Source organism: Eptesicus fuscus, chromosome 5 (assembly GCF_027574615.1).
Source record: "Eptesicus fuscus isolate TK198812 chromosome 5, DD_ASM_mEF_20220401, whole genome shotgun sequence".
Taxonomy (NCBI): domain Eukaryota; kingdom Metazoa; phylum Chordata; class Mammalia; order Chiroptera; family Vespertilionidae; genus Eptesicus; species Eptesicus fuscus.
Window position 1 is genome coordinate 39,500,441 of NC_072477.1, and position 14,289 is coordinate 39,514,729.

Sequence of the window (14,289 nt, forward strand, 5' to 3'; positions counted from 1 at the left end):
GTGATATTATGTCCAAGTTTGCTTTTTAAAAAAAGTTATCAGGCATTATTCCAGATTTTTTTGGGGGGGTGGTGAGGTGGGGTGAAGGAACGTAGTTAACATTTTCATTTGGAGGAAAAAACACACACCCATCTGATGAAAGAATTCAATCTTCCAGATTCAAAGTAACCTCAGAATTTTATGTTTAGGAATTACCCATGAGCTTAATTCCTTCTACTTGGTAGACAGGGAAGATTTATTTACATGTGCAGAATTTAATTAAGTTAAATTTTGCCTGGTTTGTTTAAGTTAGTAGAAAAGCAAATCATTTATTTATTCTTTTTAAAATAAGAGCTGATTTGACATAGATTGTGTCAAATACACTGGTGCCTAGAATGGTTTGAAAAAAACTCCAAGTGATCATCTAGTTTGATAACTACTTATAGGAAATGTTTTTACGTAAGCAACTCAATGAGATTTTGGAAAAAACTGACATCCCTTTTTTTTTTTTTTTTATAACAGCTATCTTGTAATAACACTCACTGGGAAAAAAAAAAAAGATGGTTCTACTACTTGGAAGATCATGGTGGAAGGAAAAAAATCCTCTAGTACCAAATACTATATTGAATATTTTAAACTCTAATTTACAATGCAACCATACTTTAAAAACCTGCCAAGTTAAATTTTTTTCTATCTCATTGAAAAAATATTATATCTATTCTAGCTATTCAATGTTATTTGGAAGGATTTAGCAAATACTATTTCATTTTCAAATTTTTGTTTTATAGTTTATTTTTGTAACATTTCAGATGAGTTTACACAGTAACTAAGATATGATTAAACAGTGCAAATTCACTGAAATAGTTTGATGCTGAGTTTACACCAGGCCAAACATTTAGATGTAGAAATATATAAAGATATGACTCACTGATACAGGATTTCCTATGTAGTATTAGTCAACCATGTTTCCTGGATAAAAATATGGGCAGATGAATTTTGCTACAACACAATCATCTTATAAAGTAGATGTCAGTCATGGCCTCAACACCAGCATTAAAAGGGTTCCAGTGTATCTGAAGAATTGACTAGATTTTTCAGTTTTTAACCCTAAATACGTGGCTTCAGACATAGCGACATATACTCTCCCCTGGAAATAGAATGAAGAGTATGAATCAGAATCAACTCTCTTACTAGTCTATTATTTCTTGGAAAATTCCTGACATTTTCTTAATTACTAGTGGACATTATAAAATAAATAATCTGATACTTTGACACACAGCTTCCGGAGGACTAGTGAAAAAGCTGACATTAACCAACTGAGTCTACTCTTCTACTAGTAATACCGCAGTGAGGAGAGAGTATTCCTACCGTCCCCCCCCCACACACAGATATTATACTACAAAGTGCCTATGATTCGAAAACTCATTTTCCAAAGAAAAGGTTTCTTAAGCAATCACAGAACATGAGGCTTGGTTGCTCCCATATATCTATGTCCTAGAAAAACACATATGAAGTTTTACCTGGTCTGACCGTGCACTGTATGTTTATAACAGTAGTAACACAGAAGAGTAAATGGAAAACACACAGTAACTCTTTCAGGTTTTAAACAGATTACAAAACCACATGCTTTCTCATCCAACGGGAAAGCTTCAATCAAAAGGCAACCGATCTTTAATGCAGTTGGTTGTTCATCTAAAAGGCCATGTAACATGCTCATGGAGGGTGGATTTCCATAGCTCCTCCTGACACCTTCCAGGAAGTGCTTGTCAGCTCCTCTGTAGCCTAAACCACTGCTGAAAGGTTGATTTCCTCTGTCTTATTAGGGTAGCTTCATTTTGTTTACAAACTACTTTTCTCATTTCTCCAAGGAACCATTTCAGAATGATCTTCCAGATGCTGGCTAACTAAGCACTTCTTAGCTATTGTCTACAAAGGTCAGTGTGTTTACTGGCATTTGACCGCGTAGAACAGGAAGTTTCTGTTGCATCTTGTGTTCTTAATGAAGCCCGACAACAGAGGACCGAACGCATGAGTCTCAGAACAGGGGGCCTCAGGATGGCAAAGACCCAAGGGTTGATGATCGGATTGACTGATAAAAATCTAAGTGCTTGGAGGTCCCACTTTTCTCTTCGGGAAGAGGTTTCATTCATATATGCAAAAATCTGTAAGAAGCAAAAGGGGGAAATGATGTTAGTTGTACATTATCACAGTGGACAGGCTTAGACCATATGCAGTTTCTTCAGATTTAAAGCAAAACCTGTTTTGTGTGTGGTGGCGGTGGTGAAAGGTGGATAGCAAATTCTCACTCTTCTTCCGTGGGTTTATGCCTTTCAGAAACCCTGAAACTGAAGTATTGTCTCCTTTTGGCGGATGAGGAAGTGAACTTCAGGAAAGTTAATAACAGCATGTTACATTCACTTCCAGATACTTAATCTGATTTGATGATCACAATTCAGTGCGAGAGGAAACACAACAGAGCATGGATTCTGGCCACTGGACTGCCTGGTTTGAACCCAGGTTCCATATATAGCTTTGGGACCAGAAGTAAGAATCTAACCTCTTTGTGCCTCAGTGACATCTGTAGAACAGGTGGTAATAGCAACAACACCCACTTCTGAGTTGGGAAGAGGACAGGAAGTAATATGTATAAGCTATGTAAAACAGCGCTCACTTAGTAAGTGCCCCACAGTGTTAGTTATTCTCTCCATTTCACCAATGAGGACCCCGAGGTGCAGAGAAGTTCGGCGACTCGCCCAAGTACCCAGGGCTGTTTGGTGGTGGAGTCAAGACACAGGTGCCAGCTCTCTTGGCACCGGTGCTTTGCTCACCATGTGCTCCATCCCGGTCGCCGATGTTACAGCAAAGGTCTTCAGAGCAATGTCTTAACCACTGAGAGGCTGACCCATCTTTACATGTGGGCCAATGTTTTCATGCTGGGATACCAGCTCTCATGGGATTTCTTAGATGTTTAGGGAGCAACACAACTTTTTGGTCAGATTAAAAGGAGTGGAACTGTACGTGCTCGATAAAGATCAAACACTTCCCACACAGCTTACAGAAAAGAGGAAAACAGATGTAAATCACACCCAGTCGTTTAAAACCACTTTATAATGTTTCAGGGACTTTCTTGCCAACGGGGGCCCACGAGGTAGAAAGCTATTCCTTATTTCTTCCACTCTCCTTCACCAGCGGAAGGAATGTTTTATTTCCTTCTCTCCTGCTTACTCTGTAGGCATCTGACGAATGAATATACAAAGCAAATTGCAGGGAGGGGGGAGAGTGGTCCTGTCTGCATTGCTTACGTTAGGACAATAGCAGGAAGGTTTGGCAGCCACAGGTGTTTATGCCAGAGAATCTTGGCATAGGGAATGGAGAAAAGACTTGGCAGATGAGTAAGGAAAAAGAAGACTGATGGTGGATTCCCTGATTATAGAGAGAAGAGAAAGTTAGGTGGGGATATGCAGTGGGGCAATAATTTTCTTGGCAGCTGAATTATTTTAGATGAGAACTATACAGGACTTATATGGTGTCTTTAAGGAGTGATTTTGGAATTTAGAAATTCAGGATAACATTGTATATAAATCTGGCAGATTAAGATATATCAGTCACCATATGCATGGGTGCGCGCGCGCGTGTACACACACACATACATACACACACACACACACACACACACACACACACACACACGAGCACTTGGTAGCAGAAAAGTCTGAGTTTTATAACCTAGTTTTGCCAAAGACTTTGATTAACACTGCATTGGCTAGCAGATGGGCAGTGTAGGGAGGGCCTGGCATTCTAGTGTCACGGCTTCACTGTGAAGATGAGTCAGGTTTTCAGTTCCTGGTCTCCTTGGAGTATGACAGAGCAATGAGAAGTGAGAAATTGTTTTAGACTATGAAGCAATTCTGTACTATTTGTTTCCATTTCATCCACTATGCAAATTGTTAAAAATGCTTAAAATTAGCTTTTCAGGAGCTGGCCAATATTTTGCAGAAGACAATTTCTTGTTTTACTCTTGGAAGAGATATAAACTTCAGCAGCCCTTGAAGTTCTTAATGTAAGATGTCTTCTCTGACCTCTGCATTTTTTAAAAAAATTGGTTCTTGTCTTTTGTCTAGAGTTCACCATTTTTTATCTTGTGGATACTGGATGATTATGATGATGATGATGATTATTATTATTATAAAATGTCCGTAACAAAATTTACCATTTTCACGTGTACAATTCAGTGTCATTAAGTGCATTCACACTGTTGTGCAACTGTATTATATTTTTCATTTTCTGTACATTATGATGTTTTGACATACTACAAAGCTTTCTGGCTGGGGAGAGACTGCCCCTTCATGGATGGTCAATTCTTAGAGATAGCCAAGGGCTCACCTGGGAGCAATCCTTCGATAGGCAGACTAACCAATCCAGAGCCCCTCTGTCTGGCTTTATATCCCAAGAGGCAATATTTCTCTGCCTTAATCTTGCCAGCGCCCAGTACCAGGCAACTAGGGGCCAGTCCTGCAGCCTAGAGCCTGCTGAAATGATTCCAATAGCCAGTCCTACACTGGTCACCCCGCCTTGCCTCGCCTTTCCCTCGGGAACTCCAATGAAGGCCGCGCCCAGGCTCCCCCAGCTCCTGCCCCTGCCTCCCGACTTGCACTAGTACTTTCCCATGTGGTCCTTGGTGTTGTTCAGTCCTTCCTGTTTCTAGGCCCTGGGAGTACAATCAACTTTGTTCTCTTGTCTTCTCTTGTGGCCACACTTGACTGGCCATCTCATAAAAGAACAGAACAGCAACCATCACCACCATCCATTTCTACAACTCTTTTCATCTTCCCAAACTGAAACTCTACCCATTAAACAATAATTCCCAATTCCCTTCTCCCTCCAGCCAATCCCTCGTTTTAATTAAAGGCTGACACATTGCATAGAAGTCAATTATCACGTTTCAGTGCCATTTTGCTTCAGAGGCTGGTAGAATTTATACATATTTTTGCACATACTACAAATAAATTTGCTATAAGGAAAATACCAAGTGCTAATGTAAATGAGTCAAGATAATTTTAATTCCTTAGGATAGGCCTCTCTACTAGGCTTTATTAAGACTATGATGCCTACAAAGCTGCACAGATGAAAATAAGTGGGTTTTGTTTGTTTGTTTGTTTCATCTTTTATAGAATCCTTGCATCCTCCTGTGGAAAACTTCATCTTGACACTGACTGGATACTGTTTGTTTGAGCTACTTCATACCATCAATACAACCACATAGTGGTTTCAGAATTTTAGAGCAAATGAGAACTTTATCTGGCTGAAATTACCCAAGGAGTGTTAAAAATATTCGAGTGTTAGTCCCCTCTCCCCCTCATGGGATTCTAATGTGCAGCCAAGGTTGAGAACCCTGCTTTAGAACCTTACCTAACACCTGAAATAAAAACAGAATACCTGCTCAGGCCTGGCCAATCAAACAAATGACTTGAAGCTTCCTGAATTCCTGATCTTTAACATACAATCTAATTTTCCTTTGGAATCCTATGGATATAGCAGCTAATATGTACTGAATACCTACATGTACCAGGCATGATGCTAAGTCTTATTCTATTTAGTCCTTATATGGACCCGCAAAACATTATTACTCCCATTTTAGTAAGGAGGAAACCAAAGCTTAGAAGATTACTTACTTTGTCCCAAATCACACTCCAGATAAGTGGGGAAGCCCTGAAGTCATGTTCAAGCAGTGGGACCCAAATTTTTCTTTTAGCCACTACTCTGTTGCCAGCCTGTGATGTAGGGACTCATATAACATCGACCAGGGACTGACTCAATTGTGGGTTTGTCGGACACCTTTTTAAAGGTGGCACAGAGGTTTATGGGTGTCACTGTTAAGAGCCATGGCTATATCTAAGTAGCTACATGGCTTTCTTTGGGTGCTTTTCTTTCCCCCACTTCCTACAACTAAATTGCAGGCAGAGATTTTTATATATTTATCTTCCCTGTGAAGACATTAGTGAGTGTCCTGGCTTTAGGCTTTGCATAATTCATTCTTTAAAAAAAATTCACAGGGAGGTTATTTTTCAGGTAATTGATATTTTAAAGAAACCCCTCCCCCAAATCATAGGTGCTTTGTGGTAGAGGGAACAGGCGCCCACTTCCCTTTAGAAGGAAAGAGGGACATGGATGTGGTTCCACTACTAAAGAGTGTCCCCGGCCTTGTGCTCCAGGTGATCCCAGCGCCAGACACAAAGGCGAGTTAATGCTAAGGTTGGGAGCTCTGGGCCTGTATATTCCAGGGTGGTGACTCTAAACCCTTCGAGAAAATGTTGGACACTATGAACCATCTACCCAGAACTCAGATAAACGTAAGATTTTGCAAGTGATTTCCAAGTGACCTATGCCCTGTCCATGGAGTGCTGGTGTACAGGAACTGTTCGCCTTTCCCAAATGCACTTTCCCTCAGCCCGTCCCATCACACATAGGCAGCTGCAGAGGCCTTAAGTCTAGTTTTCTGCTATAGTGGGTGCAATTTCAGGGAGCGGAATAGTGTGAGAAAAATGAACCTTGGTACATCTTGATATACTTTGAGACACTTAAAAATGTTAGTCAAAATGAGGATGGGGAATGGTGATCAGAAACTTCAAAATAGAAGCCAGGAGAAGCCAAGGAAACTAAGCAGACCAGGTTGCAAGTTAACTGGGCCTTTAGGTGGAAAGAGACTTGTTGATTGCCCTCCTGAAACACATAGATCAATCACACACCATTTCTACTCTTCTCCCCCCGCCTTTAACTCAGTACTGTGATGGGCTCTTGAAATGTCAAAAAAAAAAAAAAGAAATATACCATCCCTAAAAGCTGTTTTTCTTTAAGTTAAGATCTTAATCATATGAAACAGTGATGATTAACTCAACCAAGGGTGGAGACATAACACATGACTTCCCTTTTGAAAAAAGGACTATGGTTCTTGTTGTCTACATTTAAAAAACTCAGTGTAATTGTGCTTTTATTCACAGCCACCATTTCATAATATCAACATGCAAAGGAAAATATATCGAGTGAAAACACTCATATAAGAAAACTTAGTTCTCTCAGAAAGTAATGTGTATTAAAACGATTTCAACAATCCCCAAACACATCATTAGTGATGCACAAATATTAACTTACATGGATATTAACTTAAAATATCACCAAGCAAAGTTCACTGGGGTTGCGCAGAGAGATTTCTGGATTGCTCTTCCATTCCTACTAGAATTGTGATACTTTCCATGTATGTAACTGATCAGTTTCATAACGCCTGTTCATGTCATAAAGAGTACTAAGAATGAACAGGAAAACTCCAAACTCCCGTATTGTTTACTTGAAATTTGTTCTGTATCACAAAGATCAGATTTCCACAAATCAGTATTACCTGGAAATTATAGCCCCAAAGAATTTCTAAAGATGAAGACATTTTTAGAATGAGTTGATGGTTCACTCTTGAAATTTTAGAACTGAATAAAATGCATAAGCACTTTATCCTAATGGCATGTGGAAAACAGTTTAAAATGACAGAAGCTACGCCCGGGTATTAGTAAAGTAGTGAGAAAGTGGCTTGACGTAGTTGGGAATGAAGACACAAACAGTATCGGAGGCAAGAATGGAGTCTGATGTATTTCCTGCATTCGGTTCCATTTCATGAAGAAAGTTTCTATTTGTCTCTGTGAAATGATGGCAACAGCTGATTAACATAAGGAGGAATTTATTAATTTATACAATATCCCTTTAGTACGTAAACAGTTTGGTTTTGGAATATGTTGTTGGTCCCATTAAGGATTTCATACTGAACAACCAAAATAACGTCATTTCCTAAACAACACGTGCCCCTCCCCTTTTTTTTTAATCAGTTAAGAAATGTTTTATGGTACCAATAGAAGACTTTACCTGAGAGGTAATCTGAATGTTTCTTATTTAGAGCAGCATTTACATTATCCAATCTCCTTAAACCTCCGTCTCAGCCTTTTAATTCACAGGTGTGTGGAGAAGAAAAAAGGAACCACGCACACCGGGCCCAGCGCATGCCCTTTGATCAGACATGGAGAAAAAGGTCTTTGCCATTTTCCTTTTAAAGCTTATAAGTTGGAATTAAGAGGCAAAGTGGTCCTGATATTTATAACATCTTCACAATTTCTCTTCGAAATTTTGGATTAATTTTCTCATATGGTACCCCTGAAATGAGCAATTTCTTGCCTGATAGTATTGTGGTTAAAGCATAAGCTCTGTGCTTACACTGCCTGGCTTTGAATCCTGTCTCCAACACTCACCAGCTGTGGGTGGGAAATGGGAATAATAATACTACCTATTTTACAGGTTGTTATGAAGAGAATGGGTTAGTGTATGTAAAAATTAGTGCTTAAAAATGTTAGCCATCTTGTTGTTGATGATAATAATGATTTTTGAGGTTGAACTTGACTTCATCACGGGGCTCTGGGTATTTTACATTTTGATAGTTGTACTTCCCAAACTTAGGAAGTCCTAGACTGAGACCCTTGGAGGAAGCAGTAATTCTGACCTGCCCACACCTTCGACATGACATTAGTCGTTACAGGCTTCCTAAATCCCCACTCTCCTCCTTCCCCAACTCCTACAGTGCTGACACAAGCAGGTGTCCCATTGGGCACACAGCTGTGAATTCTCCTCCTTGCGGGGCCACTTGTAAGGGACAGAAAGCAGCCCTGGTAGGAACAGGCAAAAAGAGGGTAAATTGCCAGTATTTTCTGGGATGCAAGGAAGCAAATTAGTGGGAATAGCTCACTAAGAATGATTTTACCTTGATTACATTTTAAATTGATAATACTTTATATAATTTGAGTTAAAGAAAATATGTTGATTAAAATTAATATCTGTTTCCATTTATTTTTTGTTGTGTGGCTACTAGCACGTCTTAAATTGTACATGTGGCTCACATTTGTGGCTCGTGACCGCATGTGCTCTGGGAGAGGAACATGGGAATGTCCAAAGGTAACCACGAGCCTTTGCCTTGTCTGACAGTGTCGCCAGTTTGGATGTGTGGAAGGAAATGGTTCCTGGCTCAGGTGGGAGACTGGTGTAGGCCATTTCTGACCACAGTCTCAGTGTGGGCCAATAAACTAAAAGGATAAGGGGGAAAGGTGTCCCACGGGGCACGTGATGAGCATTTTGAAACAACAGAATGTATGCACCAAACTGTAGCCATGAGTTGTGAATTATCAGATAAGCCCCTCCAAGAAATAAGTTGGGATAGTGTAACACTTCCTAAGGGTTAAAGTGCTGTGTAAATAAAGGAACTGACAAGTAACCAAGAATCTACTGACAAAATAATCTTCATCTAGCTCCTCCCATGCCATAAACAGGCAATCCTAATAAAAACACAGCTTCAGAGCCAACTCCTACTCCCCATTCCTTCTAACCAGACTTTTAGCTCCAAGCCCTTTCCATGTAGCAACTCTGGATCTGCCCCTGGCTTAATATCAAATGAAGGGGAGGCATATATATATATATATATATATATATATATATATATATATATATTCATATGTATATAAAATTACATATATTTGGAAAACAACATGTGGCGGTGATAGAGTCCTCATGATAGAAGGAAAATTTACTTAAAAACAGGGGAACTACTGAAAATCACTGCCTTTGTTTTGAAAAATACAGTTTAGGCAGTAGATCAGTCATGCTCAGAGGGGAGACCCTTTCCTCCTGCTCTCTTCCTCTACCCGGCTTAGGAAAGGAAAGAACAATCCTTTCACACATTTCTGATTCCCTCTGAGCCCATCCCTAGGCTGTTGAAGTAGCTGAGGGTCAGGAATATTTTTATATACATACTCACAAATAATAAATAAAATTCCAAGAACTGATATCCTAAGGCCCACCTATCCAAGACAGGCATTCCCCAATTCAGAGATGATTTATGTCTCCCAGGTTGAATTCTAAGTTGTTTAATGGAACTTGAAATGCTTTCTTTCTTTGATACTTATTCTGAATCGTATTCCCAACCCTGAAAAGCTGATTGAGCTCCTAACATAATCTTATAGGTTTTATCAGTAAAACATAACAAACCCACAGAAGCCATGTTGGTTTCTACATCATAGCATTTCTGTTGCACAGACTTCCCTGCTGTTGGTGGGATGGGAATTGCAGCCTCCCACAGTCCTCTTCATTTGATAACGGGGTGCGTTTTACATGCTCCACCTCATTCCCTTCCAAGTATAACTTAATGGCCAGCTTCTGCCCTGACAAAGGATGGGGTGGAAGTGAGGACAGTGAGGACCAGGGAGAAGAGAATGTAGCTCGGAAAGGGGGTTAACTTGGGGCAGGGAAGGGTCATATCCGGGCGTTTAGAACCCCGTGTCCTTTCCCACCCCTGAAGATGAGCGTATGAAGATAATAAAAGACAGTGATGACGGTGGGAAGTAGGATAAAGTTACTTCTTCAGCTTCTACAGTTCAGACCAGCTAATGGCAGGCACTGCCCGCCTTTTTCCCCTCCAAGATCGTGGCAGGGGGGGGGAGTCACTGACAACTATGTGCTGCCTGCAGGGTCAGTCCTGTTCTTCTGACGTTTCGGAAGTGGAGCTGCCTGAACTTCCAGTTGCCATTCCTCTGTAAGAGGCCAGCCGGTGCTCGGACACATCCCAGGCTCGGTGGTACACCGTAGGAGGCTCAAACTCACAGCATCACCGAACTAACTGCTGAGGTTGCCCCAAACCAGGACAGCACCCATCCGGTACCTAGGCTCCTTTCTTTCAGTGCTCCAGACAGGCTCTGGCCCGCCGGGTCATGGCGAGCGCTGGGCATGCCTACCTCTCCCATCCCTGAGATGGACCAGCCATTCCTGGGGCGGCGTGGTGCTCCAGGGCGCAGTGATAGACTGAAGAGCACCTGTGTGTATTTCTGAGCGTGACGTCAAGACGATGTTTTGTAAGAAGCGTGCAAATGCCTCCTCTTAGAGGGATCTGGTTCCTTGGCACCCAGCTTTCCCTCTAACTACCATTGCAGACGTATTACGAATTTTCATGGCCACAAAGAGTTGTGCTACCAATATGTCAATTGGGAAACCTGTTGAACCCTGGGGGGATGGGGGGGATGGGGGGTGCTGCTGAACTCTTCGAACAAATAATGAGGGCTCTGAAGCTCTGCCACAGGGACCCTTCTCACCGGGACCATTCTCCAGGGCGGCTGGAATGCTAAGGGTGGGGTCCCACAGGTTGCCCTGGGAGAAACAGCAGGCAAAGCATAGAGAACTAGCGCCAGTGTGCGGACCGGGGTGCCAGGAGGCCAAACCGCAGCTCAGGGAAGTCAGATGGAATTGCCCACCACTCAGAGGTGGAAGGGGCCACGCCAGGCTAGCAGTGGCCGGAGAGGGATCCCCTAAGGCGCCTTTGATTCTAGGATGAGGAGTGTGGCTGGCTGAGCGAGGGGCAAGGCTCCCTGTCAGTGGGACTGGATCGCGATCTGAGAAACACTGGCCTCAGGAGGCCCTTGCACCAGGACTGGGGAGGGGTGGAAGCGGGGTCAAGGTGAGAAGCGACAAGGGGAAGTCTACAGACCTGGACACACTTAGGGCACATTGTTACAATGTTACCCAAGTGTGTGCGGCGGCGGCGGAAAAGTGGGAGTGAGAGGGGGGCGAGCGTGAGAAGGCTGCGCAGGGCTGGGCTGCGGGAACGGAGCGAGTGACTTACCGTGAAAGGCAAGGAGCAGACGGCGAAGGTGATGGTCATAATAGCGAGGAGAATGAGATGGTCCGTCTCCTCCGCCACGGACACCCTTTCCCCTCTCCTGCGGGTGGCGGGGCCCCGGCCGCTGCCCAGGCCGGGTCCGCAGCGGCCCCTCCGGCCCCGGCGGTGCATGCGGATGAGGTTGAGGATGACGCTGAAGTTGCAGGCGAGCACCGCGAGGATGAGGAGCAGCAGCAGGGTGGCGTAGAGCTGCAGGTACAGCGGGCGGCCGTGCCGGATGAAGCACCAGGTCCCGGGGCAGTACTGGACGTACTGCCCGTAGTTCAGCAGGGGCAGGGAGCAGAAGAGCAGGGAGACGGCGTAGATGGCGGGCAGCACGGCCACGCCGCGGCGGCGCTTGACGTGGCGCTGGTAGAAGTAGGGGTGCCCGATGGCCAGGTAGCGCTCCAGGGCCATGGCGAAGAGCATGAGCATCGTGGCCAGGCTGAAGAAGGTCATGGAGAAGGCGAAGTAGTTGCACGCGCGGCTCCCGGGCGCCAGGGCTACCAGGGTCTGGTTCCGCGCGTACGAAGCCAGCACCACGGGGCTGATGAGGCAGGTGCCCAGCAGGTCGGTGAGCACCAGCTCGGTCACCAGCACGTGGAACAAGGAGATGAAGTTCCCGCGGCAGGCGCTGCGCCCCGCGTCTCCCCGCCAGCGGCGCGCCAGCAGCGCCAGCGCGATGAGGTTCCCCAGCACCCCGGCCGTGAACATCACGGAGCTGATGGCTGGGCTCTCGCCCGAGGGGAGCCACTGTCGAGTCTCGCAGTCCTCGAACCGGGAGTCATTGGAGGCGTTGCCCATGGCGGGGTGCCGGGAGCAGAGACGTGTCCTCCTCGCCCGGCTGGCACCTGGGACTGGGAGGAGGAGGGTCCGGACGCTGGAGCGCTCCGGGACCCAGAGGGAAAGAGGGAGGGATCGAAATCCAGAGCCCCCTTCCGGCCCCCCGCGCGCACCGAGGGCAGGATCGGCCCGGGTCGCCCACAGCTGCGGCAGAGGGAGCTCGGCTGCAGCATCCGGGCGGTGCAGGAGGCCCCCGCCGACCCGCGCCCACCAAGCCCTCCGCGCGCGGAGGGGGCGCGAAGAGGGCCGCTGCCTTCTCCTCCGCGCCGCCCGGGGGCGTGCTGGGCGCGGAGTCACGCGCGTCCTGGTCCAGGCGCCCGCGAACGGACCGGAGGCACCGCGAGCCCCAAGGGGCGCTGGCGGGGAGTAGGTGGGGAGAGGGGTCCGGGCACCGGCCGGGCGCGGAGCTGGGCAGAGGCGCGCGGGCTGTGGGCGTCCGGGCGCTGCTGGCGGCCGGCGGGAGCCTGCTCCTTACTCCGCTCCCGGGAGGCTGGTGCTGGAAGCCGCAGGGTCGTCTGACCCCCGCTAGGAAGCTTTCAGCCCCGGCAGAGGGCTGGAAGGCAGCAGCGGGGAAAGCAAAGCGACTCACCGAACAGTGGAGAAGTTAGGAAGACCCAGTCCCCTGATGCTAAAAAGAAGGGAACAGCAGACACTAAAGACCGCTTGCAGTAAGACCAATATGTTCTTCTTCTTCTTTTTTTTTTTTTTTTTTCAAGCATTCTCAGGAAGACACACTAAGAGGGCGGAACCAAAATTGGGAGGAAGTGAAAAGCAAGTCTGTCCATCCAAGGAACATCCCACGCATGCCACTGAGCCGCCTGCTGCACTGTTGCTTTTATTCAGTTGCCAGCATTTCACCTTTTCCTATGTCAACACCATAACGGATAACCACTTGTTTAAGCAACCATTTTTTTTTTTTTTTTACAAAAGGAAAACAACACCACCCCACAGTGTTGGTTGTACTTGTGTAGAATTGTGTGAGCACAGTTTTAAACTACTGCACGTTGTTCTCTACTCAAACTCCACCTTGAAAGAAAAGGTTGTTCAGCCATTAATTTTTTCAGTTAACCTTGGCCTACCTGGCAAAACCCATTCCTGGCGAAGTCTTTCGGTTAAGTGGTCAGTTTAAAAGTCAAGCTGACAAAAATGGTTGCTTACCATCTATTGCCATAATGGCAGAGTTGTGAAAATGGGCTGATGTTTAAAACAAGAAATCCAGTTTGACAGACAACGTGGGTAATGATATTCTTTTTTTTTAATCCTCACCGGAGGGTATTTTTCCATTGATTTTTAGAGAGTGGAAGAGAGAGGGCAAGACAGAGAGAAAGCGATTGGTTACCTCCCTCACAAGCCTTGCCTTTGACCGGAATCAAACCAGGACCCTTTGGTCCACAGGCCTATGCTCTATCCACTGAGCCAAACCGGCCAGGGCGGTAATCCTATATAATAAAAGCCTAATATGCTATGTGTCCGGTCATCTAGTTGTCCATTCAACCAATCAAAGCATACTATGCTAATGATATGCTAAGGCTGCTCAAGCACTTGTTATGACGAGCTTTTGCCCTGACCACCAGAGGGCAGACACTCTGACCGGTAGGTTAGCTTGCTGCTGGGGTCTGGCCAATTGGGACTTAGTGAGATGGGCTGGACACGCCCTGGAACCCTCCCGCAGTCCTCCCTGGCTGGCCAACCTCCTGAGTCCCTCTCTGACCCCGATAGTGCACCGGTGGGTTCCTTCA

General features: G+C 45.2%; 1 protein-coding gene across 1 annotated transcript; it reads right to left on the reverse strand.

Moving 5' to 3' along the window:
* Window positions 1-705: 705 nt before the first annotated feature.
* PTGER2 (prostaglandin E receptor 2) lies at window positions 706-12,566 on the reverse strand. The gene is made up of 2 exons (XM_008139051.3): window positions 11,672-12,566; window positions 706-2,141 (listed from the first exon to the last, which is right to left on the reverse strand). The coding sequence occupies exons 1-2, from the start codon at window positions 12,509-12,511 to the stop codon at window positions 1,899-1,901; spliced, it is 1,083 nt and encodes a 360-aa protein (XP_008137273.2). The 5' UTR covers window positions 12,512-12,566; the 3' UTR covers window positions 706-1,898.
* Window positions 12,567-14,289: the final 1,723 nt, after the last annotated feature.